Genomic DNA, 24,636 nt, shown 5'->3' on the forward strand with positions numbered 1-24,636 from the left:
ATATATATATATATATATATATATATATATATATATATATGAAATGTTGGTTTTAGATTTGCAGCTCTGTCCTAGTTATATGGAAATTGATATTTATTTTTTATTTTAGTCTTTTCAGTACCACACTATACACAGGTGCTGGTCATAAAATTTGAATATCATGACAAAGTTGATTTATTTCAGTAATTCCATTCAAATAGTGAAACTCGTATTTGGGGGTTTGTAATTTGGGGTTTTCATCAGTTATCAGTTATAATCATTAACAGTAAAATAAATAAACATTTAAAATATATCAGTCTGAGGCAGTACTCCCACCATGTACTGTTGTGAGACACTTTAATAAACTGTTTTTTGTCCATGTCCGGGTGTGTGCTGTGTTTGTGTGTCTGTCTATTAAATCATGAACCACACGACAAAATTTAATTACACTTGAAAAAAAATACTGGATATGCAACTGATACCACATGGCTGCTGTTGCCAGCAACGATGAAAGTTTGTGAAGCCATAACAATTTTCTATATTTCTCCATCAATGTGACCTAAAACATCATCAGATGTTCACACAAGTCCTAAAAGTAGATAAAGAGAACCCAGTTAAACAAATGATACAAAATATTATACTTGATCATTTATTTGTTGAGGAAAATGATTTAATATTTCATATTTTTGATGGTAAAAGTATGCGAACCTTTGCTTCAGTATCTGGTGTTACCCCACCGTGCAGCAGTAACTGTAACTAAACATTTGTGTACATCTGTGTACATAATTTCGCTCCACCACATGTACCACATGAGGTGCGAATGACAATGAACAATCTCTGACTCTGACATTTCTGTAACTTGTACAGTATACCTGGATTATTGAGCATGGACTTTTTTGGTTTTGAACCAGTTTGACATGACTGTCGACGAGGAAGAGGGCCGGCATCGGAGGAGGGGGCGTGCCAAAGACACCATCTTAGCACCAACATAACTGGTTTGTTCCACTTTGGAGTAAGCTGTTTGGGAGAAAAATCAGTTTTGTGTTGTGTGTTTCCTTGACTCATGAAGCCTTCTAGATGGAAGGTGAAACGTTTCAGCAAAAAAAGAAACATTGGTTACGTACTGTAACCACAGATTCTATGAGTATAGGCGTAGCCCTTAAAGGCCCTCGCTAGTGGGTTTTATCCCATCACGCAAAGCGTAGCACTGAAAACTTTAGTCCACGACCACCTGTCGTGTGGGCTCCACCCGATAAATATAAATTACGTTGAGAGCGGGTAATCGGCTCCCAAATAGCTTTTTCTTTAGCCATTTAGGAGCCAGTGAGGCCCAGAGCTTAAAGGACTACGCCTATACTCATAGAATCTGGGATTACAGTACGTAACCAACGTTCTATTTCGTATAGGCTTCGCCCTTTAAGGCCCTCGCTAGTGGGTTAAAAGGCGAAGCAGGATGTAGTCTATGCCTCACTGGGTCAGTTCAGACACCATATGAAGCGCCTGCTTGCACCAAAAAAAACATTTCATCACTCTGCCCTCTATGTGCATAAAATGCACCATGCACAGACATGCACTGCGTAATTTACGCGTTCCGTGTACATGGGCACCCCGGAGAGAAAAGTTTTCGACGGGGAAAAGGGGAGAGGCTGAAAACATTGAACAGAGCAGATCAACAGCTCTTCAATATGAACAGGTTAATAATAAATGAACTGATTGGTAACAGTAGTCATGAACTGATTAGTAACGTTACAACAAGATCAACAGTCACAAACGTTGGTTACGTACTGTAACCCCAGATTCTATGAATATAGGCGTAGCCCTTTAAGGCCTTCGCTTTAGTGGGTTTATCCCGTTATGCAGAGCATAAGCACTGAAAAAATTTAGTCCACGCCCACCTGCTGTGTGGGCCCCACCCGGTCCGTATAAATTACGTTAAGAGCGGGAAATCGGCTCCCAAAATAGCTTTTTCTTCAGCCATTTTAGGAGCCAGTGAGGCCCGACGCTTAAAGGGCTACGCCTATATTCATAGAATCTGGGGTTACAGTACGTAACCAACGTTCTATTTCATATAGGCTTCGCCCTTTAAGGCCTTCGCTTTAGTGGGTAAAGGGCGAAGCCGATGTGGTCCTCGCCTCACTGGGTCCATTCGAACACAGTAAGAAGCGGAAGCTTGCCCAAAAAACGTCTTGTCACTCAGCTCCCCGTGTGCATAACTACGCATCGCGTAATTATGTGCCATGCACAGACGCATGTTGTGTAGCTATGCGTTCTGACAAGCATGAATGCCCCGGAAAACTTTCAACGGGAAGAAGAAGTTGAAAAGAGGGGGGGGGGGGGCATGAACCAACTGGTTCATGGCTGAACAGTATAAACAGATTAATGTCCATGAATTGATTATTGATCAAATGAACTGATTGGTAACAATAGTCATGAACTGATTAGTGACAATAAAACCAAAATCACAGACACGACTTGTGACTGATAACAACATCTCACACTGTAATGCATGCAGACAGAAGTGAGCTTAGACAGAGTTCCATGAGAACAATAATATTCATTCTGTTAGAGCACTAAGGACAGAATGTGTCATGGAACGAGCCGTTACATCACGTAGGTAAAAGCGAATAAATGAGCAGGGTGTTGACCATGCAGCCGCAGTGCAAATGTCCTGCATTGACATACCATTATGCAGAGCAGTCGAAGATGCGATACCCCTGGTCGAGTGTGCTTTGAGGTTGACAGGAGGCCCTAAATCTGATGCTCTGTAGGCTTCAGAAAAGGCCTCACACAGCCAGTGTGACAAGCGCTGGATGGATAACGGCGACCTGCAGAAGCATCTCTATAATGCACAAACAATTGTTGAGTTTGAAACGCATTGCAGCTGTGCGCGTTATGTAACACGTCAACGCCCGCACCGGGCAGAGAAGATGAAAAGATGCTTCTTCTTCTGATCTGTGGGGGGAGGGAAGAATCCCTCCAACGATATCTGTCTCGATTTAAAAGAGCTCGTGATGCTTTTAGGCATAAAGGCTGGGTTGGTCTGAAATCAGCTGAACTACCGTCAGCCTGGATTCTGAGACATGACGGAGCGGCAGAGAGGGCCGATAAATCACTCACCCTCTTAGCGGATGTTAAAGCCAGCAGCAGGGCTGTTTTAAGAGACAAGAATTTAAGTGAAACTTGATCCAGAGGCTCAAAAGGAGCCTTGATCAGGGCTCGCAGGACCAGCGTTAAATCCCACTGTGGAACGAGTGGGCGTGAAAACGGCCTATGTCTTTGTACACCTTTTAGAAACCGCTTCATCAGCGGGTGATTAAAAGCTGTTCTGTCTCCGAACCCTTCGTGGCAGGAAGAGATGGCTGCAGCGTACGTTTTAATCGTGCTGAATGCCAACTTCCTATCCATCAGCTGTTGAAGAAAGGACAGCACGCCACCTAATGGACATGAAGTGGCCTCCAGACCTTTCTCTGTACACCAGTGCTGAAAAGCCGTCCACTTGATGTGTACAGGGCTGTGGTAGATGCAGCGCGTGAATCTTGAATTGTGCGCACTACCTCCTGAGGGAGACCCATCCTCTCTAAGCGGGACCGCTCAGCGGCCAGACCCACAGGTGCTGGCCTATTTCCGGGTAACTCCTGATCGCTCCTCCTGCTTGAAGGAGAGCATCTTCCCTCCATGGCAGGTCCACGGGCGACCTAACAACAGACGCTGCAGAACTGGGAACCATGGTGCGTTCACGCGCTCGGGAGCTACCAGGAGAGCTGTCAGTCCCTCCTCCTGAACTCGGTTCAGGAACCGTAAAATCAGAGGAGGAGGGGGGAACGCGTACAGAAGCGTTTTGGGCCACGGGCTGTGGGCAAATGCATCCACCCCCAGCGGTGGATCGTCTCGTGGGCTCAGGGAAAAACATAATTGGCACTGAGCGTTCTCTCGCGTCGCAAACAGGTCCACAGCTGCTTTGCCAAACTTCTGCCACGTCTGAAACATCAGGTCTGGATGGAGAGTCCAGTCCGCGTGACGTGGGCCGCCCCTGGACATCACGTCTGCTCCTCTGTTCAGAAAACGCCGGGTATGTAAACCGCTCTGATGGAAAACAGGTTTTGGTGAGCCCAACACAGTAGCTTCCGCACAATGTGTAACATCTGGGCTGAACGCACACCCCCCTGGCGGTTTATGTACGCAGCAGTCACCATGTTGTCTGTGTGAATCAACACGTGCTGATTCTGTAGCACGGGAGCAAAAAGTTGAATCACATTCAGCACTGTGCGACACTCCAAAACATTGATGTGGGCTGATGTGCGGTGGGGCCACAGCGCCCCTACTGCTTGAGATAGGCATGTCCCCCCCCATCCTGACAGAGACGCGTCCGTGAAGACTGAACGTGTGACGTGGGTCTGCTGACGGGGACTCCCTCTGACAAAGCCAGGGTGTTTCCCCAGTGTCGGAGGTCTGCACTCACGGAGGGAGGGACAGTGATCATCCGTCTTTTTGTTTTACTGGATCCACACGCAGACGCGTAAACCACCTCTGGAGGCGTCTCATGTGTAACAAACCCAGCGGGACCACTGTGTGAGCTGATGACATCATTCCCAACAGCTTCATGACGGAGACAGCTGTTACCACTTTGCCAGGTCTTACGTGGCGTAATTGGTTTTTTAGAGTGTCGATTCTTGTTTGTGATAAGCGAGCCGTCATGGTAATTGAGTTTAATTCCACTCCCAGATAAACAATTGTCTGGGCCGGGAAAAACGAGCTCTTCTTCCAGTTTATGGCGAAGCCCAGATTTAGCAGGTGTGATGCCAACACCTGAGCCTGTATCAGCGCTTCCTGTCTGGAGTGAGACAGGAGCAGCAGGTCGTCCAGGTAAAACAAAACTCTCATCCCTGCTCTGTGCAGTGGATGCAGGGCTGTCTCCACACACTTTGAGAACGTACGAGGCGCGAGGGAGTACCCGAAAAGCAGCCTGTTGTACTGGTACTTCATCCCTTGAAAGGCGAAACGCAGAAATTTTCTGTGTTTTGGGATGATTGGTATGTGAAAATAAGCATCTTTTAGATCGATGGAAACAAACCAGTCGTTTTTCTGGATGTTGTCCAACAGCTGTCTGTTCGTCAACATGTGAAAAGGTCTGTTCATGATCGCTTTGTTGAAAGCTGACATATCCAGAATCGGTCTCATCCCTCCGGTCCTTTTGGGGACCAGGAAGTAGCGTGAGTAAAACCCTGTGTTTTCCTCCTCGTTGGGGACTCTTGAGATTACACCTTTTATCAGAAGCTCTTGGACTTCTGCATTTAAGGCTGAGACTTGGTCTGGTGATGACAGGACCGTCTCTATAACTCCTCCGAACGGAGGGGGTCGGGTTGTAAACTGCAGCGTGTAACCCTTGCATAACACTCTGTCCATCCATCTGTCCGGTGAGCATGTTTTTAGCCACTCTGCGTGACGTTCGTGGAGTGGACGTGCGTTTAAATGATGTGCCGTGTTTGAACGGACGTCATCCAAAAACTCCGCCTCGACCGCCGTCATGCGTCGCGGAAAAATTTTTCCGCGTGACCCAAGGCGAGGCTTCCTCGAAAGGGCTGTTCTGCGCGCGCCCGTGCGCTGTGTCTGGATCGCAGACCAACCTTCATGTCCGGGCGGGGCGATGTGCGCTGAGGCGAGGCGTGTGCCAGCTGGTGACGTCGAGAGGCTGCACGTTTAACGTCGCTGTGCGAACGTTGAGAGGTGGAGGGCGTGACGTCATCAACGCCGTGCTGTCGAAGTGAAGGTTGTGAGCCTCGCGGGAGCGCACGTTTCCTCTGGAGGGACGCGCGCCGCTCTCGCTGAGGGCGGGGCCCGTCATTGGATTCATTCAGCTGTCTCACGCTTATGCCGCCGTGAGCTGCTGATCGCTGAGACGCGATGGAGACTGCCGCTCGCGTTCGCTCAGGAGAGGCGTGTGTTGTTTTTGTTGAGAGCGGGGACCTCCACCGGACCCGGCCTGCGGTCCCACATTTATCCCGATGTGAGCCGGTGAGCGCCGGGCAGCTGTGCGTGCATCATCAACACAGCGCCGTTTGGATGGAGGCTGTTTGTCTCGCTCGGATGCGCGTTTAACACCGTTTGGGTGGTGATCGTGCGGGTCTGATTGACAACAAGTTATTTCGCTTACCGTGGTGTCACGTGAGCGTCTGGGCATGTGAAGGAGCGGCGGTGGATTTAAAAAACCTTTATTTAAGGACACCGGCTCTCTCTGTGTGGAGGATGTGCGTGTAGCGGCTGTGAGCTCATCCGAACTTACAGACTGGCTAAAAACAGGCATTTTGATCTTTGAAAAATCATTTATTTCACTTCCTGTTTCATTCATACACACATCCTCCGCAGACCGTCATTTCTTAAACCTTCTCCCTCGTGAGCTCTGTGGTTTGTTTGCCCCGAGCGCCGTCTGCAGGCGATCTCTGGGGAAACGCTGAAGTGCAGGCTGCCGGACTGAGGAGGGGTGGTCTCTGGCGGGCGGGGCTGGTGGTGGAGCTGGGCGAGACGAAGCTGCTGCTGCCGTGGAGCGTCGATGTTTCAGCCTCTGCTTTCGGCGGTCTCTCCAGCGGGCTGGGGGACGGGATGAGCCGCGCGGCTTGATGAGATGGCGTACCGCTTCCGACATCTCCTCCGACTGCTTCGAATTTGTCAGCATGGTCGTCAGGCTGCTTCCGAACAGCGCGTCCGATGAGATGGGGCCCTCCATCAGGTCCTTGTGCAGCTTTTCCAGCAGCAATGGAGAGTGACGGAGCCAGATGGAACGTTGGATTACCGTCATCCACGCTGCAATCCTCGACAGTCAAACCGTGGGAGCGGCGCACATGTTGAGGACGGCGTCTGCCGATTTACACAGGGAGCTCTTTGTCTCCTCCGGCAGGTCTGAGGCCTCCAGCCTTTTCGACATGCTAAATGCTAACAGCGCCACGTTGTTGTTAGCCGCGGCCGCCTGAAAAGCACACTGGTGGGCTCTGTTGGAGAGCGCGGTCGCCACCTGGTCGTGTTTCCCCGGAGGGACGGGACGCTTCTCCAGCCTGGACATCTTCGCTCCGAAGGCTTCCGCGAGGCTTGGCTCCAGGGGGGGGGAACCGAGGAATAGCGTCAGTTGCCTTACAGAGGGAGTTCTTTGTCTCCAAGGCAGGTCTGCGGCCTTCAGTCCCTTGGACATGCTATATGCTAGCAGCGCACGTTGTTGCTAACTGCGGCTGCCTGGAAACACGTCGGTGAAAAATAACCTTTCCGCCGATCATCCGAACTGGCGGGAAAAGGCGAGGGACGTAGAAAAAAGGAGTCCCTTCATGTCAGCCTCCTCCCGGGTTCCGCCGGGCAACCCCTGAGGGCGCCGTCGGCCGGGAGCGGTGTGATCGCCGATGCGAAACGAGGTGGGATGGGGTGAGCATTCACTCAGCCCCCCTCCACCTACACTACGCTCCCCAGGAGGGAATGAGCAGCGGGGGCTGCAGCTGAGCACACCTTGCCCCCGAGGAACCATCCGGTTCGCCCCGAGGGTCGGCGATAAGAGGAAAAACACAAGATGGCGTTGTCCAGCGTGTAGTGACCTGTCACTGGGAAATGTTCCCCGACGCTTACCTTGGAATAAGACTGCTGTCATCTTCTCCTCCGGGAGGAGAACTCACCGGACGACCGGAGGTCGACTGCCGGGCCAAGCATCCTTCACAAAGGTTGGTCATTTACACAATTTATCTTCTTTGTTCTTCTGACAGTGCTATATTAGCTCGCTGAAGAAAAAATGGGAGCCGATTTCCCGCTCTTAACGTAATTTATACGGACCGGGTGGGGCCCACACAGCAGGTGGGCGTGGACTAAATTTTTTCAGTGCTTATGCTCTGCATAACGGGATAAACCCACTAAAGCGAAGGCCTTAAAGGGCGAAGCCTATATGAAATAGAACTTGTGACTGATAATACATATCTCACACTGTAACTGCATGCAGTCAGATGTGAGTTTAAACGAAATTCCATGAAAATAATAAGATTCATTCTGTTAAGGCGCTGAGAACAGAATGCACATGGAACGAGCCGACACATGACACAGATAGAAGCGAATAAATGAGCAGGGCGATGACCACGCGGCCGCAATGCAAATACCCTGCATTGTCATACCATTATGCAAGGCTGTCGAAGATGCAATTCCTCTGGTCGAGTGCGCCCTGAGGTTGTCAGGGGCCTCTAAACCTGATGCTCTGTAAGCTTCAGAAATGGCCTCACACAGCTAGTGTGACAGGCGATAGGTGGATAACAGGCAAACTGCTGAGGCGTCTCTATAATGTACAAACAAATGTTGAGTCTGACGCAGTGTGGCCATGCGTGCTACGTAACATGTCAACGCACGCACAGGGCAGAGCAGATGATGCTTCTTCTTCTGATTTGTGGGGAGGGGGGAAAAGCCCCTCCAACGTTATCATTCTTGATTTAAATGAGCTTGTGATGTTTTTAGGCATGAACGCTGGGTTAGGTCTCAGATCAGCTGAGCTGCCATCAGCTTGAATCCTGAGGCATGACGGAGCAACAGAGAGGGCAGATAAATCACTCACTCTCTTCGCGGATGTCAAAGCCAACAGCAGGGCTGTTTTAAGTGACAAGAATTTAATCAAAACCTGATCTAACGGCTCGAAAGGAGCTTTGATTAGGGCTTGCAGAACCATCGTTAAGTCCCACTGTGGAGCTAGTGGACGTGACACCGGTCTGTGCCTCCGTACACCTTTTAGAAAACGCTTCATCAGCGGGTGATTAAAAACTGTTCTGTCACCGAAGCCTTCGTGATAGGAAGAGATGGCTGCAGCATACGTTTTAATTGTGCTGAACGCTAGATTTCTGTCCATCAGCTGCTGCAGAAAAGACAGCACGCCACCTACTGGACATGAGATGGCCTCTACATCTTTCTCTGTACACCAGCGTTGAAAAGCTGTCCAATTTGATGTGTACAGCGCTGTGGTGGAGGCAGCATGTGAATCCTGGATTGTGCGCACTACTTCTTGAGAGAGACCCATCTTCTCTAAGCAGATCCGTTCAGCGGCCAGACCCAAAGGTGCTGGCCTATTTCTGGGCGACTCCTGATCGCTCCTCCCGCCTGGAGGAGAGCATGCTCTCTCCACGGCAATTTCCACGGGCGACCCGATAACAGACGTCGCAGGATTGGAAACCACGGGGCGCTCACGCGCTCGGGATCTATCAGAATGGCTGACAGTTTTTCCTCCCGAACTCGGTTCAGAAACCGTGATATTAGAGGGACTGGGGGAAATGCATAAAGGAGAATTTTGGGCTACGGACTGTGGGCAACCACGTCCATTCCTAACGGTGGATCGTCCTTTGGGCTCAGTGAGAACCATAGTTGACACTGGGCGTTCTCCCGTGTGGCAAATAGGTCCACTTCTGCTCTGCCAAATTTCTCCCAGATCCAAGAAATCAGCTCGGGATAGAGACTCCAGTCCCCGTGGCGCGGACCGCCCCTGGACATTATGTCCGCTCCTCTGTTCAGGACACCGGGGATGTACACTGCTCTGATGGAGAGCAGGTTTTTGTGTGCCCAACACAGCAGCCACCTCGCAATGTGTAACATTTGGGCTGAGCGCACACCCCCCTGCCAGTTTATGTAAGCTGCAGTCATCTTGTTGTCTGTGTGAATCAGAACATGCTGATTCTGTAACACAGGAGCAAAATGTTGAATCACATTAAAAACCGTGAAACATTCCAAAATGTTTATATGAGCTGTTGTGTGAGGTGACCACAGCCCAAGTAAGCCCAACGGAACCACTGCGTAAGCTGATGACATTGTTCCTAACAGTTTCATGATGGAGACAGCTGTCACTACTCTGTTGTACTGGTACTGGGTCCCTTGGAAGGAGAAGCGCAGGAACTTTCTGTGTTTTTGAATGATTGGAATGTGAAAATAGGCGTCTTTTAGATTGATGGAGGTAAACCAGTCGTTTTGGTGAATGTTGTCTAACAGCTGTCTGGTTGTCAACATGTGAAACTGTCTCTCCATGATCGACTTGTTGAAAACGGATAAATCCAGGATGGGTCTCATTCCTCCAGTCCATTTCGAAACCAGGAAGTAACGTGAGTAAAACCCTGTGTTTTCCTCTCTGTTGGGAACCCTGAAAATTAAATTTTTTACAAGTAGTTCCTGAACTTCTGCGTGGAGGGACGAGATCTGTTCTGGAGATAACAGAACTGTCTCTATAATTCCTCTGAACGGTGGGGGTTGAGCTGCGAACTGTATCGTGTAACCCCTGCTGATAAGACAGTCCATCCATCTGTTCAGGGAGCACGCCTGCTGCCACCCCGCGTAATGCTCTGGGAGCGGGCACGCGTTTTTGTGTTGCGTCATGTCTTTTGCAGACATCAACCAAGTCAAGGCCTCCACCGCCATCATGTGCTGCAGAGACGTGCTCCGAGCGACCCAAGGGGAGGCCTTGCCGAAAGGGCCCTGGAAGCGCCTTTGTGCCGCGCTCAGGCTGCGGGTTTGCATCAGGGTTGATGTAAGCTAACGTGCGCTGAGGGGAGGCGCACGTGCCTTCAGCAATGCAACATCATTTAGGTGGAGGCTTCAGCTGCCGTGAGGAAACGCGTTTGTCCCCGCTGCGGTCAGACGAAGCAAAACGCAACCTGGGCCGAGAGCGAGGTTTTCTTCTGGACTCAGTCGGTTGAAAACATTCATTTTTAGCTGCTGTGTCAAGCGAGCATTTTGTGTGTTTTCTCAAGCTGCAGTGACTTTTAGAATCAGAATTCAGAATCAGTATAAAACTTTATTGGCATTGCACCGAGATACAATGCGAATATGTATGTACAGTCATCCGAAGATGGGCGGAGTGCAGAACCCTGTTTTGAGGTCACCGGCTCGTTATGTGTGGAGGATGTGTCAAGAGGAGCCGCTGTGAGATCATTTGAACTGACAGTCAGGTTGGAATCAGACACTTTATTCTCTGAATGATGTTTTTGTTTTATTTTAAAACTCATGTCATCATTGCACACACACACATCCTCCGCAAGGAGTCATTTTTTAAATCTTCTCCCCCGTGAGCCCTGCGGCTGGTTTTTCCAGGGCGGCGCCTGTTTGCGGTCTCTGGGGAAACGCTGAGCCGCTGGTTGCCGGGATGAGAAGGGCTGTTCTCTGGCGGGGGGGGGGGGGCTGTGGCGGAGCGGGGCGGGAGGACGCTGCTGCAGCTGTGGAGCATCTCTGCTGCTGCCTCTGGCCACGACGATCCCTCTAGCGGATGGTGGGGACAGGAGGAGGAGTGCGGCTTCATCAGGTGGCACACAGTCTCCGACACCTCCTCCGACTTCTTCGATTTTTCAAGCACGGCCTTGAAATTGGCTCTGAACAGCACATCCGTCGTGATGGGGCCCTCCAGCAAGCCTTTCTGCAGTTTCTCCAGCAAGAAGGGGGAGTGTCGGAGCCAGGTAGGCCTCTGGATCATTGTCATCTAAGCGGCGATGCGAGACAGGCAGACAGCAGTAGAGGCGCACAGGTTGAGGATGACGTCAGATGCCTTGCAGAGCCAGCTCTTTGTCTCTTCAGGCAGGTCAGTTTCCTCCAGCCTCTTGGAGATGCTGTAGGCCAGCAGAGCGACATTTTTGTTCGCTGCGGCCGCCTGGAACGCACACTGGTGGGCTCAGTTGGAGAGTGACGTCACCGTCTGGTTGTGTCTCCCTGGAGGAATAGGACGCTGGTCCAACCTGGACACTTTTGCTCCAAGTGCTTCCGCCAGGCTTGGTTCCAGGGGGGTACCGAGGGAAAATTCCGCTCAGTAAACCCCTCCACTCTGGTGATGGGAGTGAAGTTGGAGATGGGCGCTTTCAATTTACCATGTCTGGCTGCAGCCTCGTTCCAGTATGACATCACTGCTGGGAAACGAGGCCAGATGGGGCCAGGGCGGCGAGCCGGGGTGGAGCCAAACCTTCCCGCTAAATCATCCGATCTGGGCGGGGGGAGGAGAGGGACATAAAGTCCCTTCGTGTCAGCCGCCTCCAGGATTATGCCGGGTAGCTCCGAGAGGAGGGCACCAATGGCTGGGAGCGGTGTGGTCGTTGATGCGGAAAGGCCCGGGGGTGTGAGCGGATACAACACTACGCTACGCTACGGTGCTAGACATCGCGTTCTTGGAAGATCAGTGCTGGTTGCTTGCTGAAGAAAAATGGGGGCCGATTACCCGCTCTCAACGTAATTTATACGAACCGGGTGGGGCCCACACGACAGGTAGGCGTGGACTAAAGTTTTCAGTGCTACGCTTTGCGTGACGGGATAAAACCCACTAGCGAGGGCCTTAAAGGGCGAAGCCTATACGAAATAGAACTGTCCAGATGACCTGACTGAAAAATGTTGGATTTCTGTAACTGTTGATCAGTGCTGATCACCTTGGAGGACTTTTCTTCATTCCTCTGTACAGAACAGCTTCAACTCTGGATGTTGGTGGTTTCCTCACATGAACTGCTGCTTCAGGTCCTTCCACAACATCTGGATTGGATTAAGGTCAGGACTTTGACTTGTCCATTCCAAAGCATGAACTTTATTCTTCTTGAACATTCTTTGGTAGAACCACTTGTGTGTTTAGGGTCATTGTGTTGCTGCATGACCCTGGACCTTCTCTTAGATCCAGTTCATGGACAGATATTCTAACATCTTCCTTTAGAATTCTCTGATATAATTCAGAATTCATTGTTCCATCAATGATGACAAGTTGTCCTGGTCCAGATGTATCAAGACAGGCCCAAACCATGATACTACCTCCATCATGTTTCTCAGATGGGATCAGGTTCTTCTGCAGGAACGCAGAGTTTTCTTTCTCCAAACATAACTCTTTTCATTTAAACCAAAAAGTTTATTTTAGTCTCATCCGTCCACAAAACATTCTTCCAACAGTCTTCTGTCTTGTCCACGTGATCTTTATCAAACTGCAGATGAGCACCCATGTTGTTTTTGGAGAGCAGTGTTTTTCTCCTTCAACCTGCCATGAACCATTGTTGTTCAGAGTTCTCCTGATGGTGGACTCATGAACATCAACATGAATCAATGTGAGAGAGACCTTCAGTTGTTAGAAATTACCCTGAGGCCCTCTGTGACCTCACAGACTATTCCACACCTTGGAGTGATGTTTGTTGGTCTACCACTCCTGGGGAGAGTAACGATGGTCTTGAACTTCCTCCATTTGTTCACAATCTGTGTGACTGTGGATTGGTGGAGTCCAAACTCTTTACAGATGTTCTGTAACCTTCTCCAGTCTGATGAGCATCAACAACTCTTTTTCTGAACTCCTCAGAAATGTCCTTTGTTCCTCCATGATCCACTTCCACAAACTTGTTGAGAAGATCAGACTTTTTGATAGATCCTGTTCTTTAAATCAAACAGGGTGTCCACTCACACCTGATCATCATCCACTGACTGAAAACACCTGACTCTAATTTCACCTTCAGATTAACTGATAATCCTAGAGGTTCACTTACTTTTACCATCACAAATATATAATATTGAATTCCTCAATAAATAAATGATCAAGTTTAATATTTTGTCTCATTTGTTTAACTGGGTTCTCTTTATCTAATTTTAGGACTGCTGTGAACATCTGATGATGTTTTAGGTCATATTATGCAGAAATATAGAAAATTATAAAGAGTTCACAAACTTTCAAGTTTCTGTAGATACAGATATAATGTTAATTGTTCATTAACATTCCTCCCACTTCAAAATATCTGACCTATTGCTTCAAGTGCTCACCTCTAAGCTCAGTAGCAGCAGTGCAGTTGGATGAAGCCTTCCAGCGATCCTGGCGCTTCTTCAATTCCTGCACTTGGCACAGGTAGAGTCCCCGGTCCCACTCAGACACATTCAAGATGAGCAGCTCAAAGATCTTACCCTGCTTCACAACAGTCAGCCTAAACTTGGTCCACTGGAAACTCTTTGTATAGTTTCCATAAAAACGGGCTTTCCTCATGTTGATGCGAGCAATGAGGATTTCATCCTCTAGTCGATCCGTGCTTGCTGGTAGAAAGGCCCACTTAACTACTGGTAACGCTGTGTTGCGGCGCCGCTGCGACACAGTACAGGTAAGAGTGATATTCTGAGCCTCCTGGGCAACTGTGAAAGGTGAAGGAGTGATGGTGGCGTTTATGGCCAAACATAAATCTGGAGAAACAAAACAGATATAAATGAGAGGCCCAACATTCGCCTGCCTCTAGATCATCTTATGAGAAATTATGCAGTTGAAACATCTGTCATTTATTTCCAATGAGAAAGACCAACTTTAAATAGAAGAGATCACAGGTTACAGATTTATAAAACCTATAATGTCACATTAAGCCTGAAACTCAATCCTTGTACACAGAACAAAAATATAAACACAACACCTCTGAGTATTTTCTCACTCAGTTTGGTTACAATGACAAACTGCAGTCAGGTGGAGACCCCGACAAGCATGACGAGCACGCAGAGCACGCAGAACACGCAGATGAGCTTCTGAGATGGTTCGTGCAGAAATTCTTTGGTAATGCAAACAGATTGTTGCAGCAGCTGTCAGGATGGTTGGACTCAGATTATCTTGGAGGTGAAGATGCTGGATGTGGAGGTCCTGGGCTGCTGTGGTTACACATAATCTGTGGTTGTGAGGCAGGTTTGATGTACTGCCAAATTCTCTGAAGCACCTTTGGTAAAGAAATTAACATTCAATTCATGGGCAGCAACTCTGGTGGACATTCCTGCACTCAGCATGCCAACAGCATCCTCCATCAAAACTTGTGACATTTCTGTCATTGTGCTGTGATAAAAATGCACATTTTAGAGTGGCCTTTTGTTGTGGTCAGCCTAAGGAATACCTGTGCAACAATCATGCTGTCTAATCAGCATCTTGATATGTCACACCTGTATTTGAGAGAAAGAGTCCTGTTGTGTTCATATAAAACATCTTAGACCTTTGAGTTCAGCTCATGAAAAATAGGAGCAAAAACAAAAGTGTTGTGTTTATATTTTTGTTAAACAAATAAATGCCATCTATCCATTTTCTTCCGCTTATCCGGGGTCGGGTTGCGGGGGTAGCAGCCTAAGTAGGGAGGCCCAGACTTCCTTCTCCCCAGCCACTTGGGCCAGCTCTTCCGGGGGAATCCCGAGACGTTCCCTGGCCAGCCGAGAAACATAGTCCCTCCAGCGTGTCCTGGATCTTCCTCTGGGCCTCCTTCCATTGGGACGTGTCCGGAAAATCCTCACCAGGGAGGCGTCCAGAAGGCATCCTAAACAGATGCCCAAGCCACCTCAATTGGCTCCTCTCGACGTGGAGAAGCAGCGGCTCTACTCTGAGTCCCTCCCGGATGATCGAGCTTCTCACCCTGTCTCTAAGGGAGAGCCCAGACACCCTGCGGAGAAAACTCATTTTGGCCGCTTGTATCCGAGATCTCATTCTTTCGGTCACAACCCAAAGCTCGTGACCATAGATGAGGGTAGGAACGTAGATCGATCGGTAAATTGAGAGCTTCGCCTTTTGACTCAGCTCTCTCTTCACCACGACAGACCTGTACAGCGCCCGCTTCACTGCAGATGCTGCACCTATCCGCCTATCGATCTCACGCTCCATTTTTCCCTCATTCGTGAACAAGACCCCAAGATACTTGAACTCCTCCACTTGGGGTAGGACCTCCTCCCTGACCTGGAGAGGGCACTCTACCCTTTTCCGGCTCAAGACCATGGCCTCGGATTTGGAGGAACTGATCTTCATCCCGGCCGCGTCGCATTCGGCTGCGAACCGCTCCAGCGAAAGCTGTAGATCACGATCTGATGAAGCCAATAAGACCACATCATCTGCAAAAAGCAGAAATGCAATCCTAAGGCCACCAAAACGGATCCCCTCAACACCTTGGCTGCGCCTAGAAATTCTGTCCATAAAAGTTATGAACAGAATCGGTGACAAAGGGCAACCTTGGCGGAGTCCAACTCTCACTGGGAGCAAGCCCGACTTACTGCCGACGATGCGGACCAGGCTCTGACACCGGTCATACAGGGACCTAACAGCCCGTATCAAAGGGCCCGGTACCCCATACTCCCAGAGTACCCCACACAGGGACCCCCGAGGGACGCGGTCGAACGCCTTCTCCAAGTCCACAAAGCACATGTAGACTGGTTGGGCAAACTCCCACGCACCCTCCAGGACCCTGCTGAGAGTGTAGAGCTGGTCCAGTATTCCACGGCCAGGACGAAAACCGCACTGCTCCTCCTGAATCCGAGGTTCGACTATCCGACGGACCCTCCTCTCCAGAACCCCTGAATAGACCTTACCAGGGAGGCTTAAGAGCGTGATTCCCCTGTAGTTGGAACACACTCTACGATCCCCCTTTTTGAATAGGGGGACCACCACCCCGGTCTGCCAATCCAGGGGAACTTCCCCCGATGTCCACGCAATATTGCAGAGTCGCGTAAGCCAACACAACCCTACAACATCCAGAGCCCTAAGGAACTCTGGGCGAATCTCATCCACCCCCGTGGCCCTGCCACCGAGGAGCTTTTTAACCACCTCGGTGACCTCAGCACCAGAGATTGGAGGGCCCGACCCAGAGTTCCCAGGCTCCGCTTCCTCAGTGGAAGACGTGCTGGTGGGATTGAGGAGGTCTTCAAAGTATTCCGCCCACCGACCCACAACATCCCGAGTTGAGGTCAGCAGCACAGCACCCCCACTATAAACCGTGTTGGTGGAATACCGCTTTCCCCCCTGAGATGCCGGATGGTGGACCAGAATCGCCTCGAAGCCGTGCGGAAGTCGTTCTCCATGGCCTCTCCGAACTCCTCCCATGCCCGAGTTTTTGCCTCAGCAACCACCTGAGCCGCATGTCGCTTGGACTGCCGGTAGCTGCTTCCGGGGTCCCACAGGCCAAAAAGGCCCGACAGGACTCCTTCTTCAGCCTGACAGCATCCCTCACCGACGGTGTCCACCATCAGGTTCGAGGGTTGCCGCCACGACAGGCACCGACAACCTTGCCGCCGCAGCTCCGGTAAGCCACCTCAACGCTTTAAGCTATACAAGGTTGCCAGATAAGAAATGATTAACTTATGTAGGTGTCAATTAAAGTTACTGTATTTTGACACATGCTGTCAAATGTGCTGAGTAAGGGTGTTGTAAGATCAGGTGTTGTGTGTGGTGAAAATGTGCTCAGGAAGAAAAAGGCAAAAAACATATTTATGTTTATCTGACAACCCTGATGCTGGACTCAGCTACATGCATCGCGCGTGAGGTGTCAGCATAATCAAAGTTACATCAAAACTGGTGAATACAGGAAAGTTTCTTTGGACCAAGGATGTTGTTGGCTTTGCTCCTACATGCTGAAAAATAATGAGTAGTACAAACTAGTGTTGTAGTACTCGAGACCGGTCTTGGTCTCGAGACCGGTCTCGAGACCACTTTTTGACGGTCTCGGTCTCGTCTCGGTCTCGACCGCATTTGGTCTCGGTCTTGTCACGGTCTCGGACATTGAGGACTCGGGATTTTTTTTCAAGACCAGTCAAGACCACAACTGTGAAAATATCACTAAATTGCCAGAATATTGTCCAGTTTATTTGTTAACATCTTTGCTTTTACTGGATGCAAAACATACCGATTCAAATTCAAGCGATAACGTGACTCATAGCAGCTAGCTACATGTTTTTGTTACCACTCCAGTGTTGCCAGATTGGGTGGTTTACTGCCAATTGGCCAGTTTTCGTTCTGATTTTGCTGGGAACTCTGGGAAGATTTTTGTTGGACTGTTCCGTTTTGCCACATATTGTTAAATTACCTTGGCTTGTACTGATGTGGGTTTGTGTTCAAAAAGTAAATATACTGTAACAAATATAGATTGTGCAGGTTTTTGTGTGATGTTGCGGTTTTTAACCGATTTTTTGCTGGAAAATCTCGACTCTATCTGGCAACACCGAGCCCACCTCCTTTCACTCGCAAGCGTCAGGGAAGAAAAGTTAGACTTGTTTGTGTTTAGAACAAGAGAAGATGTCTTCTAAATCTGCTGTTATAAAGTTTGGCTATTTGAGTCACAAAGAGTATGTTTGCAAAACAACTCTGAAAAAAAAGCACACGGCGCAATGCAAGTTCTGCAGCGCTTCACTTTCGGAGACTGTCGGGACTACATCCAACTTTTATCGACACCTGGAAAGGAAGCACAAAGAAAGGTAAGCGCCGCAGCTTTGTGTAAGTGATGCTAGTAAAGCTAGCTAGTTAACGTTATCAATCTGCCTCTCTTCCAAGAACAATACAAACAGAACGTTTTATCAAGTATGGTTTATTTGTCATATGCAAAATCAACACAAGGTCGACAACAATGCAGTGAATTGCTTAGGACGAGAAAAACAGTCGACTCGCCAAAAACAAACAAAAAAATAACAACAACAAATACCAAAGCATGCATCACAAATACTAAAATAAGGGACAAAAATTTGAAAAAGTAATTCATCGACATTAAATCTAAATACATCTAAATTAATTAATGTGTGTCAGACTCAGACCCGCTTTGTTTAGCCCTTAAATGAGTTTTACTTTATAACACTGATATAATTAACATATTAAGGGAAGTAAGCAAATTCACTGTTTACATACAGTTAAATCAGGTCCTCTGAGTGTGTGTTAAAAGAAAAAAAGTAGAATATTATCTGCACAGCTTTTTTCTACCTTTTTTTTTCTTTTAACACTCCCAGAGGACCTGATTTAACTTTTTTAAATTTTTCTACCTGGGTTATTGAGCATGCATAAGGACAAATTCACTGTTAACTTTGAGAGACTGAGGGGACAGGGCATGTGGTAACAAAATGTAGAAACGTTTCATCTCTCATCCAAAAGACTACTTGACTTCTTAACAAAAGACTTCATTGTAAGAGGGACTGTCTTCTTCTTACATCGCTGATATTGCTAGTATCACTCAGCCCCCTGTGAATAGCAAGCAACCATCAGGGTGCCAACGATTCATTGTTAGGCTGATGGTCTCCCTTAACATATTTGGCAAACTGGTTGATCCACTGTGAGAAGGTACTAACTGTGTTTAATATGTCCTGATGCATGCTCAATCACACAGGTAGAAAAATCTTAAAAAGTTAAATCAGGTCCTCTGGGCGTGTTAAAAAAGTAAAAATAAAAGGTAGAAACATTTCGTCTTTCGTCCGAAAGACTTCCTCAGGCTGAGGAGCTGCATTCAGCTCAGCCCTATAAATAGTGCCTCCTCACAGTGGACCAACCGTTTGTTGTTGATGAAACTAGCTGCTCACATGTTCAAGGAGGACCATCAGCCTAATGATGGATTGTTAGTACTCTGATGGCTGCTTGCCTTCACCGGGGGCTGAGTGATACTAGCAATCACAGCATTGTAAGAGGGGGACAGTTGAACCCGGAGGCCTCCACCTCTGTTTAAAGATGGATGGTTTCTTTTCACAAAGATGGCCTCCTTTACTCCTCTCTCAAACCATTGTTCCTCTCTGTCAAGGATGTGAACATCTTCATCCCTGAAAGAGTGACCGCTGGTCTGGAGATGAGTGTAAACCGCAGAGTCTTGGCCTGAAAATGTAGCTCTTGAGTTTAATATAGCTCCTCATATTGAAGAAGTCTTTTGGATGAAAGACAAAACATTTGTATAATTTTTTATTGTTTAAACCCATCCAGAGGACCCAATTTAACTTTGTTAGATTTTTCTAAGTTTAATTTTTGCTTATGATAAACAATGGAGGATATATTTGACATACATTTATGAAGTTGCTACTTATTTTTAAGTGTTCTTTTGATGTAATTGATGTTCATGACCAGATATACTGATTCCTCCTTTGCATTTTTTAGGTTCCTGGAATACAAGGCAGGGCAACAGAATGATGTCACAGTCACACAGCCATCAATTTCATTATTTACGCAGAAAGTGCAGCTCTACAGCCCACAATCACCAAGGCAACAAGCCATCAGTCAAGCCATTGTCCAAGATTTGATCATTGGGTGTTGTCTGCCTCTCTCACTTGTGGAAAACAGTCATTTTAAACACTTTCTTGAAGTTATGGATAGTAAATACACACCAATCTCTAGAAAAACGGTTTCTGATAGACAAATTCCAGAGTTGGTAATCAAGGTCAAGGAAACTGTTTTGGAGAAACTGAAGACCCAGTCATCTGTGTCATTAACAACTGACCTCTGGTCTGATCGCAGGCTACGCTCCTTCCTTGGGGTGACCGCCCACGTGTGCTACAAATCAAAGGATTCCTATGCACTTGAATCCTACCTGCTGGACTGTAGGCGTTTCACAGGCAGACATACTGGAGAGCACATTGCGTCTGCCTTTGAGGAGATCACAGAGGAATACGGTATCCATGACAAAATTAGCTATATCATAACAGACAATGCTGCCAATATGAAATGTGCTTTCAAAGTACACATGCCCCAATCTGATGACAGCGAGAGTGAAGAGGAGCATTTAGATGACGAGCACCTGTGGGAGGACATTAATTCTCAGGAAGACACCGAATTACCCTGGTCATCTGGTGCACGTCTTTCCTGCTTTGCACACTCTCTACAATTAGTTGTGAATGACGGCATGAAGGAGGTCAAGGCCATTTCTCACACAATAGCCAAAACATCATGGTTCACCACCTTATTGCATAGCAGTTCACAATTCAAAGACAAGTTTGAGGCTACGTTTGGCACTAATAGGACCATTCCAGCTGCAAACACAACTCGATGGAACAGTATATTTAAACAAGTACAGGCCTTCACAGCTCTGGACCACAAAGCCCTGAATGAAATGTGCAGCAAGGATCACGAGGAGTTGGTGTTTAGTGCCCGTGAGTGGAACCAGCTGAAGGAACTGAGTGCAGTTCTTGCTCCATTTTCTGAGGTAACAGACCTGACAGAAGGGGAGAAATCAGTTACCATTAGTATGGTGGTTCCAACTGTCCTGGACTTGAATACACACCTCCTCAAGATGGAGGACACTCGAATGCAGTGCCAGTCATTGGTCAGAGCCCTCCAGCAGTCTCTGGTGAAAAGATTTTCTGGAATCTTTTTAAAAACAAGCATGGCCAAAGACAGTGGAAGAGAGGAACCTTTTAACCACAATGTTTACTTCTTGGCCACCATGCTGGATCCTCAGTTTGGCTTAAGCTGGGTGGACTTAGATGTTACCAATGGGGGAAATTCAACATCAGTGAAAAAGTTCAGAGATGAGCTTAAGAAGACACTGACAGGTCAGTATATATTTTCTCTGCTGAAAATAAATGTCTTATTTGCAAAATCATAAATCCTAAAATATTTCAAATTAGTTGTCTATAAAAGCCTTAACTAGTCTTACAGTGGAATTCATAGTCTTCATTTCATCTGTTTACTTTTGTCATAAAAACATATTTTGTACACTCTGAGCCTATTGAAACAGATATTCTTTATATTTAGGCTGGTAACATGCCTATTGTACACAATCCTGACTCACTTTTATATTAAATGGGACTGTACTTATATAGCACCTTTCTATCTTATCAGACACTCAAAGCACTTTACATTACAATCTGTGCCTCATTTACACATTCATACGGCACTCTATTAGATCTCTACAAAGCTAATTGAACAAATCATTCAAAGGAGACTAATCAGAGCTTTATCACATTCATACACTGATGGGACGCACATCGGAGGCAATGAGGGGTTCAGTGTCTTGCCCAGGGACACTTAGGCATGTGACTTAGGGGAGTCGAACCCCCAACTCTGGCGTTGAAGGACGACTGCTCTAACCACTCAGCCACAGTCGCCCCATTAACCATGTTTATTTGAATAGCAAAAATATAATTAATTAATTAAATTAATTAATTATATATATAATATATATATATATATATTTATAATTATATATATATATTTATAAATATATATGTATATATTTATAATTATATATATATATATATATATATATAATTATTTAAATTAATTAAAAAAGGCCCCTAATAAAAGGTCCTATACGTATTTAATTCAACTCTGATATGTGCATATCCTTTTAAATCTAACTCAGTCATTGTGTTTGTGTTTTTCAGAAACATTGATCTTAGAGGTGGAGAAGATGATGGACATGAAAGAAGACACCTGCTCAGAAGTTGTGAATGTGGATCCAGCCGCAGCCAGTGATTCGCCACCAAACAAATACCCTCGCCTTCTGTCCCGCTACAAGGCATACAAAAAGCACAGCTCAGACCAGGATTCAAGCATACACACACAGATAAGGAAATACTTTGATGCCATCCGTGACTTTGACACAGACAATGCACTTGTCTTCTGGGCAAAAAACCACACTAGATTTCCACAACTGCACAATTTGGCAATGAAGGTCCTATCAGTCCCTGCCTCCTCTGCACCAGTGGAAAGGGTTTTCAGTCGAGGAGGCATTTTAATGAGACCCCATCGTGCACGTTTAGGCCACAGAATGTTGCAATCACTCATATTTCTTAAATGCAATGAAACACTTCTTTAAAATCAGTTAGTCATCTGGACAGTTTTTTTGGTTTTTTTTTTGTGGAAAGACTGACGTTTTGCCCTCCGGGGGCTGTCCTCTCCCCCGTCGACTCCTTCCAAAATGCAGCCACAGCCAAAGTGGGATTTTTTTTAAGTAGTTATGCATCGGGCAAACTTTGTGTTGCTTTGTATAGCTGCAACGTTGAAATTGATTAGCCTCGTGGTTTTCTTTCTGTAGTAGTTTTTGTTCACATTCCTGGCTGCCTGCAGTGCAGTTATTTCTCTGAAACTTTATGAATATGAATAAGCTACTAAGTTTTCTTGGGTGATTTTTATGATACTGTGTTTTTTTTTCTTAATGTGCCTTGGATCATACAATGGAAGATCCCCAAGCAAATACACAAGTCTAAATGAAAATTAAACAATTTTAGAAAGTAACTGACTTCAAGTTTCCAATTTAATCCTAAAGACTGCATTTATACTGCCCAGTATTTCATGTTGACTTCAAGAGACCAAAAGAAGGTAAATGCATCTTGAGTTTTGTTTTATTAGGATCAAAATGGGTCACTTAAATTAGAGTTTAAATAAATTAAAGTAAGCATGCACAAGTTGTGTACAAAAGACATTGCAGTACAAAATTCATTTCACAAACACTACTGTTTAAAAACGTAAAAACATTACTGTCTGGTAAAATCATCAGTTTTGACACATTAAAAAGGCTCATAACTTTATAAAAATATTTTATAATAACATTTTATTTATTTTTTTATTTTATTTGTGGATTTGGTCTCGAATTGGTCTCGCCCTCCCTCGGTCTTGGTCTTGTCTTGGTCTCGGACTTTAAAAGTCTTGGTCTTGTCTTGGTCTCGGACCCTAAAAGTCTTGGTCTTGTCTCGGTCTCGGTACACTCTGGTCTTGACTTGTCTTGGTCTCGGGTTAGGTGGTCTTGACCACAACACTAGTACAAACACGCAGCTCTCTCTCATTTATAATAACTGTTATTAGTGCTGAAAACTTTTGACTGCAGCTTCCAGTAGTGTGCATGTGACACATGCAAAGTATTTCACTTCAGGGGTGGGGGGCTCCATTCTGAGACAAAAAAAATCAGAAACCTTCAATTTCAGAGTGAACAAGGGTTGTTGTCGTGTACACAAGTAGCCGAACTGTCCACTCCAAAAACGTGTCACGTGAACAGGTGTGTCATGCACATGACCAAATCATCTCTGTTCTGAGTCAGGCTAACAAACACCCTAATGACTCTCTGGTGAAAGGGGATTGAGATTAATCTGCATGTGAATTTAGCTCAACTGTAGAAGCAACTGTAGAAGAAAACTTCACATCCCGCTGCCTTTCAAACCAGACTTTTAAACTAGGATCCCCTCATTTGTGAAGACTGACTTGTAGCCATTTTGGTCCATTCTTGAAAAGGTCGTGTTAAATGTATGTACTGGTACTATGCTCAGCTACTACCGCACCAAATAAGCTTAATATATGTAAAGCTGACTAAATAAAATCTTTTTGTGTTTTTGCTCATTTTCATTAGATGTGCAGCCTCGTTGTATTGGGCTGGTTGTAGATGTGCACCCAGTAATAATTCCAGGTACGTTTCAAGTGTCTAGTTATTAAAGTCTTGTTGCTGAGACAAACACAGACATGCAGGAGGACAAACTGCAGATGTTGTGGGTTTTTAAAACACACAAGAAATCCACTTGAAGAATCCTGTCCTCGTTTTTGAACCTTCATGTGCCCAGAGATTTTTCCTCTCCGTTTCTTCAACCATCATCTCAACATCAACTCCACATCTAAGATAATTATCTGAGTAACATTTTACATTTACTTTGGAATAAAGCAAAAGAAAAGTTTCCTACCTCCAAACAGAGCTAGGGTCAGAAGAGCAAGAAGAAGAGATGAGATCTGCATTTTCCTCCACAAACTTCAAACAAACTTCAACCTAAATGTGTCCGAACAAAAATGGCCTCAGATTTCTTCTTCTCTGATGAGTGTAATCTGAAACACCACAGACGCTGTTCTTGCTCAGACCCTCCCTCCATGTCTCCCCCCACCTCCCCTAACATGTCAGAGACACATGTGGCAAGTTCACACACACACACACACACACACACACACACACACACACACACACACACACACACACACGCACGCACACACACACACACACACACACACCCACACACACACAC

The 24,636-nt window shown here is 46.7% G+C and overlaps 2 protein-coding genes across 2 annotated transcripts in view; one reads left to right on the top strand and one right to left on the bottom strand.

The window, feature by feature from the left end:
* Positions 1–14,757, bottom strand: part of vstm4b (V-set and transmembrane domain containing 4b) — a 21,507-nt gene extending 6,750 nt beyond the window's left edge. The window contains exons 1-2 of the mRNA XM_037691584.1: positions 14,649–14,757; positions 13,726–14,133 (exon numbers count right to left, since the gene is read on the bottom strand). Of these exons, the coding sequence (XP_037547512.1) occupies positions 13,726–14,133; positions 14,649–14,757 (517 nt within the window). The remainder of the gene's footprint in view (positions 1–13,725; positions 14,134–14,648) is intronic.
* Positions 14,758–20,537: 5,780 nt separating this feature from the next.
* LOC119424118 lies at positions 20,538–22,454 on the top strand. The gene is made up of 2 exons (XM_037691585.1): positions 20,538–21,186; positions 22,021–22,454. The coding sequence occupies exons 1-2, from the start codon at positions 20,538–20,540 to the stop codon at positions 22,452–22,454; spliced, it is 1,083 nt and encodes a 360-aa protein (XP_037547513.1).
* Positions 22,455–24,636: the final 2,182 nt, after the last annotated feature.

Source organism: Nematolebias whitei, chromosome 17 (genome assembly GCF_014905685.2).
Source record: "Nematolebias whitei isolate Nwh7 chromosome 17, NemWhi1, whole genome shotgun sequence".
NCBI classification, from domain to species: Eukaryota; Metazoa; Chordata; class Actinopteri; order Cyprinodontiformes; family Rivulidae; genus Nematolebias; species Nematolebias whitei.

Excerpts from the sequence above, each read along its gene's own strand:
- LOC119424118 (XM_037691585.1), top strand. The coding sequence starts at position 20,538 with ATGAAGGAGGTCAAGGCCATTTCTCACACAATAGCCAAAACATCATGG. Across the intron at positions 21,187-22,020 it reads GCTTAAGAAGACACTGACAG|AAACATTGATCTTAGAGGTG; the intron begins GTCAGTATATAT and ends TGTGTTTTTCAG.